This window comes from Mercurialis annua, linkage group LG1-X (genome assembly GCF_937616625.2).
Source record: "Mercurialis annua linkage group LG1-X, ddMerAnnu1.2, whole genome shotgun sequence".
In the NCBI taxonomy this organism is placed as follows: domain Eukaryota; kingdom Viridiplantae; phylum Streptophyta; class Magnoliopsida; order Malpighiales; family Euphorbiaceae; genus Mercurialis; species Mercurialis annua.
In genome coordinates, this window is record NC_065570.1 from 70,881,933 (window position 1) to 70,902,239 (window position 20,307).

Consider the following 20,307-nt stretch of genomic DNA (forward strand, 5'->3'; position numbering starts at 1 on the left):
TATTATAATTAAATTTATACATGCATTTCTAATATTTACAAATACTAAAATTATTTAAAGCAATAAATAAAATAATTAAACGTACTAACCTCTTGTAGTTCTCCAAAATAATTAGTATTAAATAATATAACTCCTTAGCTCCAAAATATAGATTCGAAATAAAAGCACCTCGGTTCAAGATTTTTCCGCTCAAAATAATAACCGTCTCTCTCGAACTTTTATGTTTTAAGTATTTTTGTGGTTCAAATTGTGAATGAAACACCTGCTGGAGAAGGCTTTTATAGCCTTCGGAATTTAATGTGTTCCGCATTTGTCAAATGCGGAACACATTAATTACCGTTGGGAGCTGTCAGCTCCCAACGGTAAAGTCAGAGTGTTCCGCATTCTAGGAATGCGGAACACTCTTTAATCAGCTGATTACACATTAATCAGCTGATTAATGTGTTCCGCATTCCTAGAATGCGGAACACCACGTGGTCCGCATTCCTAGAATGCGGACCACGTGGTCCCAGGCACTCTTCTGGAATTAATTCCAGAAGAGGCACTATACTGGATTTTTGGGTGCCTTTGAGGCACCCAAATATCAAAAACCCTGTTTGGTCACTGTCACCAAATTACGAAAGATATAGAAAGAAAGGCCTTAAGAAAATAATGAGTTTCAAATCAAAAATTAGATATATAGAAAATAGAGAAATTAATCTTGGAGGTAATTAACTTGGTTGGAAAAAAAGCCATATAGGTGTACCTACTTGATTATGTTTAAAAATTTTGAATTGGAATTTTAATACCCAAAAAGTGATATACCAAGTCATGCAACACTCAAACATTTTCTCCACTTTTTGCAAATCTAACCATAATTTCAATTATTTTATCTTTAAAAATTAATAGTAATATTAGCCAATTGTATTAATTGTATATTTTGACATGTATTTTTAGTGTGCAACTATTGAATTAAACAAGACATGAGCAAAATTATTTCTAATTTTAGCCAATTTCAAAAATCGTATAACTCTCATCCTAAAATATGATAATCCAGAATCAATTAAAACTTTTTAGATCTATTATCTCATACAAAATAATGTCTAAACTAATAGCTAATCGGCTTAAAAAATAGCATCGATCATTATTGCCCTAACTGAAACTAGTTTTATGGGTAGGAGGCATACTACAGATAACATAATTATGGCTCAAGAGGTTCATTTTATGAGCAAAAAGAAAGGCAATAGGTTTTATGGCTATTGAGATTTATCTCGAAAAAAAGTTTATGACAGGTTATCGAGAACTTTTATCTGATACTTTGAACGATATTGGGATTCCAACTATTTTGGCTGATGTCATATTAATTAGTGTACACTACGCCAACTATGAGAAGTTTATGGAATGTGTGTCTCTTATGTCTCAAGCGTTTATTCCTTCCTGTGGTGTAAGACAAGAAGACTATGTTTCTCTTTATTTTTTGGGCTTTTTATATAAAATACAGGAAATCCGCCACTATTTTCTTTTATACGGCCCAACCCAAATCTTTACTTTACCTACCTCATTTTCTTACTTTGATAACTTGTACTTCAAATTCCTTTCTTTTATACGATTTTTCTTATTTCTCTCAATCATTCTTCTTCTCCACGATTTCTTTTGAGCTGTGAAAGAAAATTTTCACGATTTCTGCTCCTTCGCTTCCGCCGTTCCGCCTCCTCCGTTCCGCCGTTCTGCCTTCGTCGTTCCGCCTTCGCCGTTTCGCCTCCATCGTTCCGCCTTTGTCTCGCTGCGCCATCTTTCTTTTATCTTTTTAGTTTTAGATCTGAAATTTTTTGTTCTTTTTTTTTATTTTCAGATCTGTAATTTGTTTATCTTTTACTGTTGATTCACCATTAAACATGTATAAAGAGTATTTTTAAAGAATCCAATACTTATTTCATGTTCTATAGAATAATTTTGTGATTTTATATAATAAAATTCTGTTATTTCTGCATTTTTTTGTGTTTTGTTGTATTTCTGCGTTTTTTTTATTCTGCAGAACGATTTGTTGATGATGATTGATTGCTGAATTATTGTAATGTTACAGTGTTGTTGATTTTATGTTGACTTTATGTTGATATTATGTTGATATCTACTGATTCTTTTTATTTTAACATTGACAAATAAGATAATATTGTCTGTGAAATAAACTTTCGTTGGATGAAATGAAACTGTATCATAATCGTCTTTGTCGAAATTTAGTTAGGTATGAGAGGTGGAACGCAAAACAATTATACAAGCGATTTTGAAGAAACTGTGCAGCTGCAAAGAGAATTGAGAAAAAAAATATTTTAAAATAGATATTTTTAATTTGTGAACTGTTGTGTTGGTGTATATTTAATATATTTTTATTTTTATATGTAAGAATAATTTTATTTTTTCATTTGAATTATTGTTGTTGTTTTTTCATATTGTTTTGATTACTTACTCTGCTAATATCTTTATCTGATTCATTTATTTTAAACATTTTGTACATTTGTTGTTCTTTAGTAGAATTACTACTATCATATTAACAAGTTATCAACATAATGTCAACATGATATCAACAATTAATGCTAATTTAGTCAAGATGTTTGTAAAATAAGAACATCGATTGATTTAAGCCAAAAACAATCAACATATTATCAAAAACATGTCAATAACTCATCAATACAGTAATTTAAGACTAACTTTATTTTTCTTTTAATGATTGAAAAATCAACATGTTATCAACAGTATATCAACAACATGTCAACATAAAATTGAAAATCAAAAAAAGTTAAAATAGTTATCAACATAATGTCAACAATAAATCAACAAAGAATCAACAATTAATGCTAATTTAGTCAAGATGTTTGTAAAATTAGAACATTGATTGATTTAAGTCAAAAACAATCAACATATTATCAAAAACATATCAATAGCTCATTAATACATCAATTTAAGACTAAGTTTATTTTTCTTTCAATGATTGAAAAATCAACATATTATCAACAGTATATCAACAACATGTCAACATAAAATTAAAAATCAAAAAAAGTTGAAATACATATGAACATAATGTCAACAATAAATCAACAACGAATCAACATAAGGAATAAAATAAAACATAATTTTTTGAAAAATTGTGACAATCGATAAAATATCAACAAGAAGTCAACAACATGTCAACATGATAATGCTAACATATCCTTATTTAATCTCATTTAGATTTTGTTTTTTTTAGTTATTTCACGCACAAAATTATCTAATTTGCTAATGTTTTTTTAGAATAAATTTTTTCAATGTTAAAATTAAGGAAATACCAACTAATTATCAACACAAAATCAACATAAAATCAACAATACTGTAATATTATAATATTTCAGCAATCAACCATCATCAATAAATCGAACTGCAGAATAAAAAACACAGAAATACAACCAAACACAAAAAATGCAGAAATAACAAAAATTTATTCCATATAACCATAAATTTATATTACATAACATGAAATTAGTATAATATTCTTAAAATATAATCTCTATACATGTTTAATGGTGAAAAAACAGTAAAAAAATTGTAGATCTGAAAATAAAAAAGAAGAAGAAGAAGAAAAATTAATAAATTATAGATCTGAAATCAAATAGATGACGACGATGAGCCGAGGAGATGATGGCGTTGACGAAGATGACAACGGAGACGGTGATGAGAACGATGACGGAGGAGCGGAGGAACAGAGGACGACTCAGCGGAAGACGGCGAACGGTAAAAAAGAGAGAGGAAGAACTGAGAGGAAGAGAGAATTGAATGATGAGGAGAGAGAAAATAAATGAAATTATGATTTGTATGCTGTTAGGGTTTGATATATAGAGTCCGTATAAAAGTTATAATTCAGTCCGCACATGGTAGTTTAGAAAACTCAAACTTGCACCCGTATAAAAGTTATAAAGTGGGCAAAGTAGGTTGTTTGTGTAAAAAGCCCTTATTTTTTTGCGCTCTGTATTAAGTTGTTGGCCCACCTTATTAGACTTGAGTGTAAAATTGGACTTTTTGAATTTAAACCATACATTTTAGGTCTAATCACTCAAAAACCCCTCACCTTTAAACTTTTTTTCAATTCCACCCCGACGTTGAAAATTTGTCAATTTTACCCACTTTTAAATTTTCCGTTTTCAATTGTACCCCAATATTTTAATTTTTGTTAATTTTTCTACTTAAATGATGAAATCATTCAATTAATTAAGTCTAAACATGAAATTAAATTCTTTTTTATTCAAAAAAGTACAAATAAGTCCTTTATTTTTAAAAACTAACTAAAAACCATAATCAAATTAACACTAATTTAAATTCTTAATTAATTTAACTAAATTTAAATAAATTTTAAAAATATACAATCAATATATGCGAGACATGGAGAATGTTTTAAACAAATTTCCAAACGCAAAAGACGTTAATTTAATTTTTCAGGGTACAATTGAAACACAATAATGCAAAATAGGGTAAAATTGACAAATTTTCAACGTCAGGGTATGATTGAAAAGGGGCTAAAAGGTTGGGGGTTTTTAAGACATTAGGCCTACATTTTATAATGAATGGTGAAATTTTTTAAACATGATCCGTCAAATTCATTTGAACTTGAGGGAATCCCAATCCCAGTAGATATATTGTCTACTTCAAGACTTAATTTCGAGACACGAAAGTTTCACACTAAATTCAACCCTTGCAAAACTCCCCGGAATTCAATAGCTAGAACAGAATTGTCTCCAATCGAACTGTCCATCCATAAATCAAACTCATTTTGCACAAGATCCAAAACTCTATTGACCATATTGACTTGAACCTCAGAAACTTCACTAAAAAACATGAGATCCTCAGAGATAAATAAATAGGATGGATTCGGACAATTTTTTCCCGTTCTCAACAACTTCCATTCCTTTTTTGACATTTAAGTCTGATAAGGTGAGCCAACCACTCAATACAGAGCACAAAAAGATAAGGAGAAACAAAGTCTCCTTGTCTTACACCACAGGAAGGAATAAACGCTCGAGGCTTGAGAGACGCCCATTCCATAAATTTACATAGTTGGAGTAGTAACACACTAATTAATGACATCTGCCAACATAGTCGGCATTCCAATATCGTTCAAGGTATCCGATAAAAGTTTCTCGATAATCTGTCATAAATTTTTTCGAGATAAATATCAATAGCCATAAAAGCTTTTTGCCTTTCCTTTTGCTCATAGAATGAACCTCATGAACCAAAATTATATTATCTGTAATATACTTTCTACCCATAAAGCTAGTTTGAGTTATGCCAATAAAGATCGACGTTATTTTTTTTAAGCCGATTAGCTATTAGTTTAGAAATTATTTTGAGTTAGGAAGTATGGCACACATCACTCGAACATTTTAACAACAATTCGTTTTTTAATTGCCAGAGGTTTGACAGTTGTTGAAGTGAGAATCCCACACTGGTATCAGAGTCTTGTCCATTCACACAATTTAAATTTATCCCGGCTCACGTGAGATGCGTGAGGGAGGATTGGTTGCTCGGTCCGGACACACTACGCGTGAGGGGGAGTGTTAAAGTGGAAGTATTCCACATTGATTTTGTGTGAATGGACTTATGTTTATATATTGTTGGGTACCTCCACTTAAAACCAATTAGTTTTAAGATGAAATCTAACATGATATCAGAGTCTTATCCATTCACACAATTTGAATTTGGCCCGATCCACGCAAAGTGTGAGAAGGATTTGTTACTCGGTCCGGACATAATACGCGTGAGGGGGAGTGTTGAAGTGGAAATCCCACATTGATTGTGCGTCTGAATGGACATATGTTTAAATATTGGTTAGAGACTTGCACTTAACAACAGATAGTTTTAAGATGGAATCTAACAAAAGTACCGCTGATCATATATAGAAAAGCAAATCTTGTCGCGGACCATTTGACTTCTATTAGTCACAGTGATCAAATAAGTGTGTCTACTATGAGAGACCTCCGGCTTCGACAGTTCCGTAGATTATGCATGACTTGCATAGGATGACTTATAATAGGAATGTGTTGATGTAATTATTTAGTCTTTGCCCTAAGGAAATGTGTATTTTTTTTAAAGTTTATTTGTTTTTGATATTACACATATTACTTCTGAAAGTTGACATTTTAATGCATTAATTTTACATATCAACAAAGTAACTATTGAAATTGGAAAAAATTCTTAAATAGACTTAGTCTACCACATCATTTGTGGAATAAAGCTATCACATTATGACTCGTCATTAAAATAATAATATTATTATAATATTATTATTTAAAAATGTAAAAAAAAAACAATAAACAAAATTACGATAATGCCACTATTTTAATGACGTGTTATAATATGATAGGCTAATCTACAAATGACGTGGTAAACTGAATCTATCTAATAATTTCTCTGGAATTGGACTAAAATTGTTGAAACTTAACTTTCGTTATATTTGTAAAAAGTTTGAAAAGATTTAATATTTTTTTGAATTATAAGGTCTATAAAATAAGAATATCAATGAGACTAGAATCTGATTGTCAGGTTTGCTAGTCTCTAATTAGTTACTTCTTCCGGTTTATAATATTTGTCGCATTTAGTTTTGACACAAAAACTAAGAAAACAATTAATATGTCTTAATTTGTAAACATTTTTACTAAGTTAACCCAAAATTGAAACTTGTTTACATTTATGATTAGCATTTTTATTTATTTATTGTATTTTTTCAATAAATTAATGGGGGCAAACATGAAAAATAGCAATTAATGCTCTCTTGTTATTATAACATGACAAATATTATGGACCAATTTTTTTTTTCAAATACGACAAATATTATGAACCGGAAGGAGTAAAGAAAACGGTTATCTTATTGAAATGGATTGAAATTAAAATTTATTAAAATACTATAGTTATTATTGTCATGGATGATTTGTTTTCAACTATGTTTCTTACATGAGTGACACTCATTTTGTCAAACGGCCAATTGAAATCATATTATTCTTGCACGACATAGGAAAGGAAAAGGTTATGGATGATTCATTATATTAACTTGCTTGTTTGTCATCATGTTAACAACTTATCAAGCAAACATAATTCTTGGGTAATTGATATTGGGATATCTAAATTATCATTATTCTATAAGTTGATCACTAAATTTAAAATTTTATGCCTTTTAATTTTATTATTATATTTTAATTTTATTTCAACAAATTGTTTTTGACAATATTTATATGCATGTCCTCAGTTTTTGAATTATTATTGCCACGTCAAATGTTGAGAATTGACTAAAACACATAATTAACCCCTATCAACTAATCCTCTCCCTTTGGCAAAAAAAAAAACTAATCCTCTCCCATAAAAGACATGAACCGATCTCACTCATTAAAATTTACCCCTTTCTTATTAATTCAGAATGAAAAGAATAATAAATAGAGATGGGAAATCGAAATAGTGAATTAAACTTCATAACTATATTTAATATCAGTTGGATGTATCTCCATTAATACTGAATCTAACTTTAAATTCCGTCTCTAGCACTGCGGAAATTCGAATTCAAATCTCAATGGTACCTGATTAATTAAATAATACCCTTGTACTTGCAGTAGTACGGGATTATTATAACTTCTTTATTTGTTTATAAACCGTAACTTAAATTAAATTAATGTAAAAAATATTAATATTAATAAATTATAAGTTATATATACTAATTCTTATTGATAATTATTATAATAAAACAAATCAAAAAATACTTTATTCAAACACAAAACTCATGATGATTGATATAAACAATTATTTTTAAAGTTAAATACTTTTAAAATAAATAAATTATAGAATGCTAGATATATTAAATAAATTAAATTATAAAATAAAGACTCATCAAATACGCTATTTGTAATAAATTTTAATAAAAAAATAAAATAAAATAAAAATTATATATATTAAAATATTTATGAGAAAGCTTTAATAATACAAAAAATTAAAATTGAAAATTACATAAAAAGAAATTCCTATATAAATTAATTTTTTTAAAAAGTATGTAAATTAAACTTTATGAGAGTATATCAACTGGGAATATGATAATACTTAACTAAGAATAATATTTATAATGAAATTAAAATATAAAATAAATTATTTATAGGAAATTAAAAAAATTATTGTTTTGATCCTTTTAACTATTATATAAATATAAACATTGATTATTTGTATAAAAGAAAAACATATATGCCATTCTGGGCAATTAGGCAAGCTTGCAAGCATGGACCCATCTTGGGCTTTTGTTAAAGTGGACCCGAAAGAATAAAACAACATTTTCATAAGTACACAACAATAATTAATTCTAAAAATGACTGAATTATTTTTTTATTTTGAATATCAAACTTTACTTTACTTTAGGTTAATGAAATTCTATTTGTTTTAAATATATTTTCCGGTAAAAAAAACTTATGTGACAATCAGATTTTTAACATTTAGTAACCAAATTTTACTAGTTTATCTTAAGCCTAATTACTTGAAAAAAAACCTCATCTTATAACTATTTTATATTTATACCCTATTTTTTTTTATTATATCCTATTTGAATTTTCATATCCAACATCTTTGTTCTTTTGAAGAACGAATTTGTTAGATATGTTCTTCCCTTGGCCAAGTAAGAATATATATGTTCTTCTCCGTCCATGGAGAAGAACAACTTCGATGTCCTTCCTTTGGTCAGGGAAGGACAAATATGTTCTTCCTTTAGCCGGGGAAGAGCAAATCTGTTCTTCCCTGGCCAAAGGATGAACAGATCTGTTGTTCTTCTCCGATCATGGAGAAGAACAAAACCATGGCCGGAGAAGATGGACGGAGAAGAACAAAGTCATGGCCGGAGAAGAACAGCTCTTTTTCGGCCTTCATAGCCGAAGAATAAAATAATTTTAAAAATTAATATTAATTTTTTTATTAATTATTAGGATATATTTGAAAATTTTTAAAGTTGAAGGACCTGTTTGTATTTTATAAATAGAAAAAAAATAACATATAATCCTTATATTTAGTTATTTTTAATATTTTCATCTTTATATTAATTAAATTGTCAAAACTTAAAAATTTGGGTTAGAGGTGAAACTTGAAAACTCAAAATAGGATATGATTGAACATTTTTCTAGGTGGATTTAAGTTACACGGTGAGTTTATTTAAGTAATTGGGTCTTTATCCTAAAAACTTATCACACATACATTTTTTTTTTTAAAAAAAACTACTTATCACACATACATAATTTCATTTCGTAAGAGAGTTTTTGGGTCAAATTATGCATGCATGCCAAATTTTTAGATAGTAAAAAATATTTAGCTGCCACCTAAATATTGTTGGTCTGAAAAAATCAAAATAAAAACAAATTAAAATCCAGTGACCAAAAAGAAAACAATTAAAATTTGGTAGATAAAACAAATACAATATAAAAATTCAATGACTTTTAGGACTAATTATCCAAAAAAAAAAATAATGTTTCTCTAGATTTGATTTAACCCAAGAGCATAGATGAAAATTATTGATGGTGGAAACCGGAATTAGGCTATATAGTGTAAAAGTGCGAAATACTGAAATTTTATTTGCAATATTTATAAATTTTGGTATTTAATATGCCAATACATGTATCTGACGTGGCATTGTAACATGTGATACTGAATATGTGAGGTAAGAATATTCTGGCAGCCACATATGCAAAAAATGTCCGGAAATCAAAAATGAACAATATAATGTAAAAAACAGAAAAATTGAGATTTATTTTGTAATATTTTAAACAATGGAGTTAAGTCGTTACAAAATTAAAACGTTAGCATTTGTTTTACCAATATTTATTGTTTAATTGAATTTTATTTACATCCTTCTGAATGTATTTCATGTAGTTATCGATAAGTTATAATTCTATTTTTTATTGATTAAATATTCATACTAAATTGTTGTCAAACTCAAATGCAATTCAAATAATAATTCAAGCTCAATCAAATTATATTTATACATATTAACATCAAAATTGACAAAATAATTTAAAAGTAAATTTTAGACTCGACTCCACTATATTCATTCAATTTTTAAAAAATTAGAAGTAAATTTCACGATAAACAAAATTATTAAAAAAGTTGAATTCGATCTGTTGACATTTAATAAACCAATAAACTATAATTCAAATATTATAAACGCCGAGTATTATTTTCTCATAGACATTTTATCTGTTTCAATAAAGAGAGAGAAAAAGACAAAGAAATGATTTTTTTTAGGTAAATTGATTTTTTTTAATTTGACTGAAGTCTTTAGCTTGACTTAAAGCTTAGCAATGTATAATAAAAAGGTAAAAGATTATACTCCAAAACGTAGATGAGTTATTATGTTGCTCTTTTTAATTTAAATGAGGTTGCTGGTTCGAACCGTACTCATATATTAAGCTGTTTAAAATTTAGGGTTAGAGTTTACCTTTCATAAGGGACCTACATGGCTCAAGTGGGATTAGTTTGAATGTGGAAGGTTTAAAGGTGCTGTTTTATAGTTAAGACTTGTTCAACAAAATTTATAGACCATGTACTAAAAAAAATAAAAAGTTAAAAAGTTAATAATTTGTCAATAAAATATTAATGGAGTCACTTCTAACAGAACTGTAAAAAATTAATTACTTCTGTCATGATTATGGCTGCTTGTCTGATTTACTCGTCAAGTTTGTTATTACGACATTGCCCCCTCACATTATCCATGAGGTGGTGTTGAGTCACGGTGGACGGCGCTTAACTTTACTTCATATTCTTTTAATAACTAGTTTTGCATTACGTGCTATGCACGTGGCTCGTAACGTAACTCGTCAATAAACATATTAGTAAATTTAATATAATTATATTAATTTTTTATTTGTAATTAATATTAAATTAGTTAAGAATTATTGTAAAAGTAAATATAATATATTCGGTTATAAAATATTTTTCCATACTGAATAATAAGATAGAAATTTAAATAATAATATATTGATTAAATAAGTATTTTTAATTTTGTAGTTCAATCAAACTAAAAGATAGGTATTCCTACTAATTTGTAGATAATTTAGTTATTTTTTACATACTAAAAATTAAATTGGAGATAATTTAGCTACCTATTCTAATTAGGACTTTAATTACAATAGTGATTAATTAAATAACTAATTAGTTAATGACTATAAAACTTTTATTTAGTAATAAACTGAAAAGGATTATTCAATAAATTTGTCCTTCCCCCATCCGTGCTTTTATATATAGTATAGATTAGTGTCGCTTTACGTGTTTCACACGTGACTCGTAGTGTGACTCGTCAGATTATTAAATAATAGTTAATTAAATATATTTAATTATCTTATTTAATACTTTAGATGATTATTTTAATAGTTTAACATTTTTAATTAATACTTAAATTTTATAATTATAAATTTTATGATTATAGTAGTAATTAGTACTCTAATTATTTTAAATTTATCCTTATTTATAACTCTAATTAATCTATATCTATACTATATATTATTTATACTATTATTACTACTATTATTTTTCAATTGTTAATAGTAGTAATAATAGTTTGTAGCAAGTAATAATTTTAAATATTAATTTTATTATGTTTTAATATTTAATCTGTTATATATAATGTAGTTTTCCAATCCATGTTAAACTCTTTATTTTCTTTATTAAATCCATATTAAGATTTTCGTTTTCTTTATTTTCTTAATAAGTAGAATTTAACTTTGTAACAGTAAAATATGATACAAAAACCAAAACAAAATTAACGTTGTTTGTTTTGCCATTACTATTTTTTTTTAGTGAAATGGAGTAGCAATTTTCACTTCTATAAATTAGTTCCTTAAAGCATTTGGATTGAAAAAATTCCAAACAATTGGATTTATTCGTGGCTGATCTTGATAGCAGTATGGACGTAGGAGCTATGCATAAGAATTAATTTTCTTTATTTTGTCCTTGCCGTGCAAGGCTTTTGTTTATCTATAAAAAATAATATAATTCTATTCTAATTAGAACTCTAATTCTAATTAGAACTCTAATTCTTATTAGGATTCTAATTATAATATATTTTTAATAATAAATTAAATAAACAATTAGTTAATGACCATAAAACCGTTATTTAATAATATATTAAAAGGGGTTATTCGGTATATTTGCCTGTCCCCCCCCATCCGTGCTTTTATATATAGTATAGATTTAGTGGAGGCGTCTTTCTGTCGTGCACGGCCTTAATAGGCTTTTACTTTTTAATAAAAATGTGTTAAATAATTTTCTATTCATGATTTTTCCTTCTCCTTGAAGCTTGATACTACTTTATATTCATTAGTTAAATCTTTTATTATAAATAGGGTTAATTCCTAAAAAATCACAAACTTTACACGAAGTTTCATTTTAATCATGACATTTAAAAGTTGTCATTTAAAGGCACGAACTTTCAGTTTGTTTCAAATCTATCACCAAAGTAAAATTTGGTGTATTTTATCCGAACAAAAATTTCTAATCCTACATAATCCAAATGAAAGATAATAAGATTTAATGTCGATTTATAATTTGCGTCTTTTATTATTGGTTTAATGAAGAATTTAGTCAATAAAAATACACTTAAATGATAGATTTAAAACAAACTGAAAGTTCGTGCTTTTAAATGACAACTTTTAAAGTTTATGATTAAAATGAAATTTCATGTAAAGTTCTTGATTTTTTATGGAATTAACCCTTATAAATATACAAGTTAAAGAAGATTACTCCGTTTTGTTCCCTTGTTTACAGGTTATGTTTCTTAATTATTATTGACTACTTAGTTGAAAAATATAAATAGGTTAAATCAGATTTTTTAACAAACAGTAGAAGTAATTTGCATGAAATATTGCGCTATGTAATTTTGTTCGATTGATTGACTAACAAAACATGAATTTGTTAATAGTTTGAACTGATTGAAAATTATTTCAAGCAAAGAAAAAAGTAAAAATTAGAAACAGAAATTTGGCGGAGGAAAAGCAAAACACAGACCCGAAATTCCAGGTAAAAGTTTGAGGTTTTTAAGCTTTGCATCCACTGATGGTGGTCAAATTATTAGTGTCTGTTAATTTATTTTTTAAACAGAATTCAAATAATATTAATTTTATTTGTATTTTTCATGGAAACCTACTACCAGTAGTAGTTTTAGCATATTATCACCGTAGACAGTCTAAACCATATAAATAACTTTTATAATAAATAAATAAATAAAAAAGACAGCGAACAGATGGATCTCCCGTCATGGCACGTGTGTTTTCTCCGTTATTTTCTGTCTAAATTTAGCTAGTTGCTAATTTTTACTCTGTTTTTTTGCGATTTATATTTATATATTTTCCTCTCCATTCAATAATTTAAACAGAGAGAAAGAGATTATTGATTGGTAATCCTTTTGTTAATTCCCTTCTTCTCTCCTTTTCCGTTTTTCTCCAGGTACGCTTCTCCTTCTTGATTTTTCAATTATTATTTTGTTTTTAGTTTCATGTAATTCAGCTTTTAGATTTTGTGTTTGGACTTTATTATTTCGTTTGTAAATCTTTTTGGTTTATGTTCGGGAGTTCTAGGACTTTTGAATTTTTGAATATCTCTGCAAGGTTGACTTTTATTTAAAAAGTGAGTTCATGTGTCTGGTTTTTTAAAAACATAGTACTACATGAAGTTTAGTTCTGTAATTGTCGCTTGAATTTCTTGTGATGGCTGTTTTTAATTTTTTATTTAATCTTCACCAGAACAAACTTCTTGATTTTGAATCAGGTGTTTTGTAATTTATCTATGTAAATTAGATGGGAGATTATTTTTCTTGCTGAATCAACAATCGTTGCATTCCATTCTTGTTTTTGATTTAAATCTCGCATATTAGTATTCATGATTTCATATTGAATCATTCTTAATGATGTTTAGGATTTAGATTATCTTAAGTTCATTTAACACAACTTGTGTTTAATGAATGTACACCTTAGATTTATATTAGTTTAACTTAATTAAACCTTTTAATCTACACCTTTCGTTTTGTAATTAAGAAATTGTAAAGATTCATTAAACATTACCTGTCATGTTGAATGAACATGGGAGAATTCTATTCCTGATGTTTAACATAGTCAAATTTCAATTTGACATAGTTTTGATATGATGTGCTAATTATTGTATTAAAATTGTTTCTAACAATTTTCGGCTCAAAATTTCGTTTGACATAGTTTTGATATGTTGTGCTAATTCTTGAATCGAAACGTTTTTCTCTGAGAATTTTCGCCGCGACTTTTTGTTGATTATGTTCTACATTTTATTGGATTTCAGACGCCCTTGTGGGACTCCTTTCTGCATCTATTACTCTGATGGAGGATGTACAAGTTGCTCAAGTTAAGCCTCCTCCAGAGTCTTCCCCGTCTTCTCAAAATAACAATTCAATGATCACCATTGTTAATGGAAAGGTTGTATCTGACCATAATCAACTTCTTCCAACAGAAAATGTTGTGCCAACATCAACATTGGATTTTATGAATATCGACGAGCAATATAAAGTCAAGGGTTGGTCAAAAATTGAAGCAGAGACGGATCACTCTAATAGTCAAACACCTATCGAAAATACTGGAGCGACTGATATTTCCTCAAATGGACACAAGTATCTAGAAAAAGTCGAAGTATTTCATGGTTCTGCTGATGTAATGAAAAATATGTCGGATATTCTGGTGTCTCCAGATGCTTATACTATTGAAAGACCCCGAGTTCGTATTGATGACATTGAACCGGCTGATCCCTCACCTATGATAAGCTCACAACACAGTGAGATTGATCTGCCCCAAGTAAAGGTCAGAGTGCAATCAGGAGAACCTGCCTCAGCCTCACCACGAGCAAATATTTTCAGTCCTGATCTCGGAACTCCACTCTCTTCCGCTTCGAGCAAAGATTCTAAGCAGGCCGACATAAGTAGAGGTCTCATTGATACTACAGCACCTTTTGAATCTGTTAAAGAAGCTGTTTCCAAGTTTGGAGGAATTGTAGATTGGAAAGCCCACAAAAACCAAACAGTTGAGGTACATATGCTCCACAATTGTTGTTAATGTCACTGCATGTTAAATTTTTGTTCACAGTAATTTCAAAAAGGCACCATTCATCAAACACTAGTTAAAGTTTCCAGTTATTAATTAGGAAAAGCTATATTTATTTGTTCTTACCTTCTAGTTGACATTTTCTTTTTCCATATTATTATTTGACATAAGCTGGAATTCTTGCACTGCTTAATAGATGTCGAAATCAGGAGTGCCTTTTTGATGTGTTTATAGTTATGAATATATCGGATCTAGTTGTAACATAGATAAAACAAAAATGACGTTAGCTGTAGGTACCTTTACAAGGAGAATCCTGGGGAAAATTTGTTCTCCGGTCAATCTTGTGCTGATTTTCCATCTTTCCTTAAATGAAAAAGAGAAGGAATAACAATAAAAATCAGATGCGTAACACTGATTAGTACCTGAAAATAATGAAGTGCGTGAAGCGTAAATGCCTAGAAATGTCTGAAAGAATGTAAAAAATGGGAACCATGTTTGTTGTCTTAAATAGAGTGGTTGTGGATATACTGCTAATTGCATTGTGGTGTAGACTATAGTGAGGGAGTGAAGCACCGACCATGTCATGCAGCTATAGCACTAACGCGTCTGCATCATTTTGGTACTGGCCCAGTGGCTGTTTGTGTGTGATAATTGTGGAAATTAATTAGTGCACTAGTGATGGAGGTGGTATTCAATTTTTGACCTTAGAAGTTGGAATATTTCTTCTTCGAGTATTCCTTGTATTTATTTATGTATCTGAAGAGTGCCGCCTCAATTGATGTGCTACAACCCATTTTTTTTCTTTTTGCCTTCAACCAATTCAGCCATTTTCATTGTTTATTTTGACAAGAACTCTATTCAAATATATTGCTCAATATTTAAGTTTCTTCTCTCATTTTGTAGAGGCGCAAACTCGTGGAACAAGAGCTAGAGAAGATACACGAGGAGATGCCCGAGTACAGGAGACAGTCGGAGGAAGCTGAATATGCAAAATTTCAAATTCTAAAGGAGCTGGACAGCACGAAAAGACTCATTGAAGAGCTGAAGCTCAATCTGGAGAGGGCGCTAACAGAAGAGCATCAAGCAAAACAAGATTCTGAACTCGCTAGGCTCAGGGTTGAAGAACTGGAACAGGGGATTGCTGACGAGGCCAGTGTTGCTGCCAAGCAACAGCTTGAGGTTGCTAAACAAAGGCATACTTCTGCAGTTTCGGAACTGAAATCCGTTAATGATGAGTTGGAAACTCTGCGAATGGAATATGCTTCCTTGATTGCTGAGAAATACGAAGCTGTGAAAAAAGCCGAAGAGGCTGTTGCTGCGTCAAAAGAAGTTGAGAAGACGGTGGAGGAACTTACAATTGAGTTGATTGCTACAAAGGAATCCCTAGAGTCTGCACATGCTGCCCATCTGGAGGCAGAGGAACAAAGAATCGGAGCAGCTCTCGCGAGAGAGCAAGATTCTCTCTATTGGGAAAAAGAATTAAAGCAGGCAGAAGAGGAGCTCCAGAGACTTAACCAGCAAGTTCTTTCAGCGAAAGATCTCAAATCAAAACTTGACGTAGCCTCGTCTTTGCTACTCGATTTAAAAGCTGAATTAGCAGCTTATATGGAATCTAAATTACACGAGGACAGCAGTGAAGGAAGCACAACCACTGAGCAAAATGAACTGGAGAACAAAAGTCATACCGACGTACAAGTAGCAGTGGCTTCGGCGAAGAAGGAACTTGAAGAAGTGAAGGTTAACATACAAAAGGCAACCGACGAAGTGAATTGTTTGAAGGTGGCTGCCTCATCTCTGCAGTGGGAGCTTGAAAAAGAAAAATCATCACTCGCAACAATGAGGCAGCGAGAAGGAATGGCGTCCGTAGCAGTTGCTTCTCTTGAAGCGGAGCTCGATAGTACTCGGTCAGGAATGGCCTTGGTCCATATGAAAGAGAAAGAAGTAAAGGATAAGATGATGGAGTTACCCAAGCAACTGCAACAAGCAGGACAATCGGCTGATGAGGCCAAGCAATTGGCCCTAATGGCTCGTGAAGAGCTGCGCAAGTCGAGGGAAGAAGCAGAACAAGCAAAGGCGACAGCAAGTACAATGGAGAGCCGGTTACTGGCCGCTCAGAAGGAGATAGAAGCTGCTAAGGCTTCCGAAAAACTGGCTCTTGCAGCTATCAAAGCATTACAGGAGAGTGAATCTGCCGTAAGCACAAAGGACTCGGATTCAGGCGCGGGTATAACTCTTTCTTTAGAGGAATACTACGAGCTGAGCAAACGCGCTCACGATGCCGAAGAGCAGGCCAACACGAGGGTGACAGCCGCTCTTTCTCAAATTGAGTTGGCTAAAGAGTCCGAGTTGAAAACTACAGAGAAGCTAGAGGATGTGAACCGAGAGATGGGAACGAGACGGGAAGCACTAAAATCTGCAATGGAAAAGGCTGAGAAGGCAAAGGAAGGGAAGTTAGGTGTGGAACAAGAGTTGAGGACGTGGAGAGCCGACCACGAGCAGCTACGAAAGGCGGGCGAACCTGTTCAAGGAGGCGGTAGAGCAAGCTTCGAGGGTCAAAAAGAAGCGGCAAAGTTTGAACGGGTCGAAGATGCATCTTTACGATACAGCGCAAATGCAAAACCATTGGGACGTGAAACAAGCATTGAAACTGAATCATCCCCAGATGTAAAGGATGTAAAGGTTCAGAAGAAGAAAAAGAAATCATATTTCCCAAGGTTTTTAATGTTCTTGGCAAAGAAAAGGACTCATCATGCATCAAGGCAAGCTTCTGCATAGTTCGTGAGATTTTTACATATCTTTACTGGGGATTTACACTCACATTCATCAAAACAAGAATGTATATGTTGGTGTGTTGGCTGCATTATATATTTTGGTTATAGATTAAAAAAAAGAATTGCTGATTAGCTTTGCGGAGATAATTTGTTTTCTACCCTTTGTTGGCTGGTTGAAGACATAATAAGTTGTTTCTATAATGTATAGGTTTAAGAAATTCAAACATTGTAAAGGTGTGAGATTGGTTCAATCAAAGATTTTCCTTTTTAGTTTTTTCATCTATTGTTTTGCTTCTGTATCTTGGTCCTCAAACTCTGTACTGGTAGCATTTTATTTCTAGTTAAAATTCAAGAAAAATAGCATCTTATTTCTTCTAGTCTCTTATTAATTTGGAGATTCAAAATCAAAAGAATGTCATTTTGATTTTATAAATTTATCTCCTAGAATTAAATTGATCTAATTTAATCAATTAAGACCAAGTAGAATTAAAACAAATAAAATAAAGTCAAATAGTATGAATTTGATTTGTTTTATCTGAAATTACAAACCTTTGGATCTATTTGACCTTATTAAAAGAACATTCATCGAATTGATCCTGCCCCACAACTTTAATATATTTATTTCAGGAGTAAACTAAAGTCCGACCTTAGCTCAGTTGGTAGAGCGGAGGACTGTAGTATGAGCTGAAATCCTTAGGTCGCTGGTTCGATTCCGGCAGGTCGGATATTTTTTTCAACCTTTTAAATTCAAGTTCTCGATCGGATCCAGGCTCATTACTAACAGAAAGACCCAGTCCAAACCGGCCAGATAGGGCCTTATTCTTTTGGGCTTTTTACACAAACAACCTACTTTGTCAAATTTTTAACTTTTATACGGATGCAGGTTTGGGTTTTCTAAACTACCATGTGCGGGCTGAATTATAACTTTTATACGGACTCTATATATTAAACCCTAACAGCATACAAATCATAATTTCATTTATTTTCTCTCTCCTCATCATTCAATTCTCTCTTCCTCTCAGTTCATCTTTCTCTCTCTTTTTTTACCGTTCGCCGTCTTCCGCTGAGCCGTCCTCTGTTTCTCCGCTCCTCCGTCATCGTTCTCATCATCGTCTCCGTTGTCATCTTCGTCAACGCCATCATCTCCTCTACTCATCGTCGTCATCTATTTGATTTCAGATCTATAATTTACTCATTGTTCTTCTTCTTCTTCTTCTTCTTTTTTATTTTCAGATCTACAATTTTTTTACTGTTTTTTCACCATTAAACATGTATAGAGATTATATTTTAAGAATACAATGCTAATTTCATGTTATTTAATATAAATTTATGGTTATATGGAATAAATTTTTGTTATTTCTGCATTTTTTTGTGTTTTTTTACTCTGCAATTCGATTTATTGATGATGGTTGATTGCTGAAATATTATAATATTACAGTGTTGTTGATTTTATGTTGATTTTGTGTTGATAATCAGTTCGTATTTCCTTAATTTTAACATTGAAAAAATTTATTCTAAAAAAAAATATTAACAAATTAGATAATTTTGTGCGTGAAATAAACTAAAAAAAACAAAATTATAATGAGATTAGATAAGGATATGTTAGCATTATCATGTTGACATGTTGTTGATTTCTTGTTGATATTTTATCGATTATCACAATTTTTTAAAAAAATTATGTTTTATTTTATTCCTTATGTTTATTCGTTGTTGATTTATTGTTGACATTATGTTGATATGTATTTCAACTTTTTTTGATTTTCAATTTTATGTTGACATGTTGTTGATATACTGTTGATAACATGTTGATTTTTCAGTCATTGAAAGAAAAATAAAGTTAGTCTTAAATTGATGTATTAATGAACTATTGATATGTTTTTGATAATATGTTGATTGTTTTTAACTTAAATCAATCAATGTTTTCATTTTACAAACATCTTGACTAAATTAGCATTAATTGTTGATTCACTGTTGATTTATTGTTGACATTATGTTGATAAATATTTTAACTTTTTTTGATTTTCAATTTTATGTTGATATGTTGTTGATATGCTGTTGATAACATGTTGATTTTTCAATCATTAAAAGAAAAGTAAAGTTAGTCTTAAATTGTTGTATTGATGAGCTATTGACATGTTTTTGATAATATGTTGATTGTTTTTGGCTTAAATCAATCGATGTTCTCATTTTACAAACATCTTGACTAAATTAGCATTTATTGTTGATATCATGTTGACATTATGTTGATAACTTGTTAATATGATAGTAGTAATTCTACTAAAGAACAACAAAGGTACAAAATGTTTAAAATAAATGAATCAGATAAAAATATTAGCAGAGTAAGTAATCAAAACAATATGAAAAAACAACAACAATAATTCAAATAAAAAAATAAAATTATTCTTACATATAAAAATAAAATTATATTAAATATACACCAACACAACAGTTCACAAATTAAAGAAATCTAT

General features: G+C 30.0%; 1 protein-coding gene and 1 non-coding gene across 2 annotated transcripts; both read left to right on the forward strand.

The window, feature by feature from the left end:
• Positions 1–13,260: 13,260 nt before the first annotated feature.
• On the forward strand, positions 13,261–18,115 carry LOC126655008 (protein WEAK CHLOROPLAST MOVEMENT UNDER BLUE LIGHT 1-like). Its single transcript, XM_050349017.2, has 3 exons — positions 13,261–13,452; positions 14,314–15,050; positions 15,969–18,115. Exons 2-3 carry the CDS (start codon positions 14,352–14,354, stop codon positions 17,838–17,840), a joined length of 2,571 nt encoding a protein of 856 aa, XP_050204974.1. The 5' UTR covers positions 13,261–13,452; positions 14,314–14,351; the 3' UTR covers positions 17,841–18,115.
• Positions 18,116–18,477: 362 nt separating this feature from the next.
• On the forward strand, positions 18,478–18,561 carry TRNAY-GUA (transfer RNA tyrosine (anticodon GUA)). The gene is given in 2 exon segments: positions 18,478–18,514; positions 18,526–18,561. It is a non-coding gene; the product is annotated as a tRNA-Tyr (tRNA).
• The last annotated feature ends 1,746 nt before the right edge of the window (positions 18,562–20,307 follow it).

Bases quoted from the DNA above. Each gene is read 5' to 3' on its own strand.
- LOC126655008 (XM_050349017.2), top strand. From the start codon at position 14,352: ATGGAGGATGTACAAGTTGCTCAAGTTAAGCCTCCTCCAGAGTCTTCC. The intron at 15,051-15,968 runs GTACATATGCTC...CTCATTTTGTAG, and splicing joins ACAAAAACCAAACAGTTGAG to AGGCGCAAACTCGTGGAACA.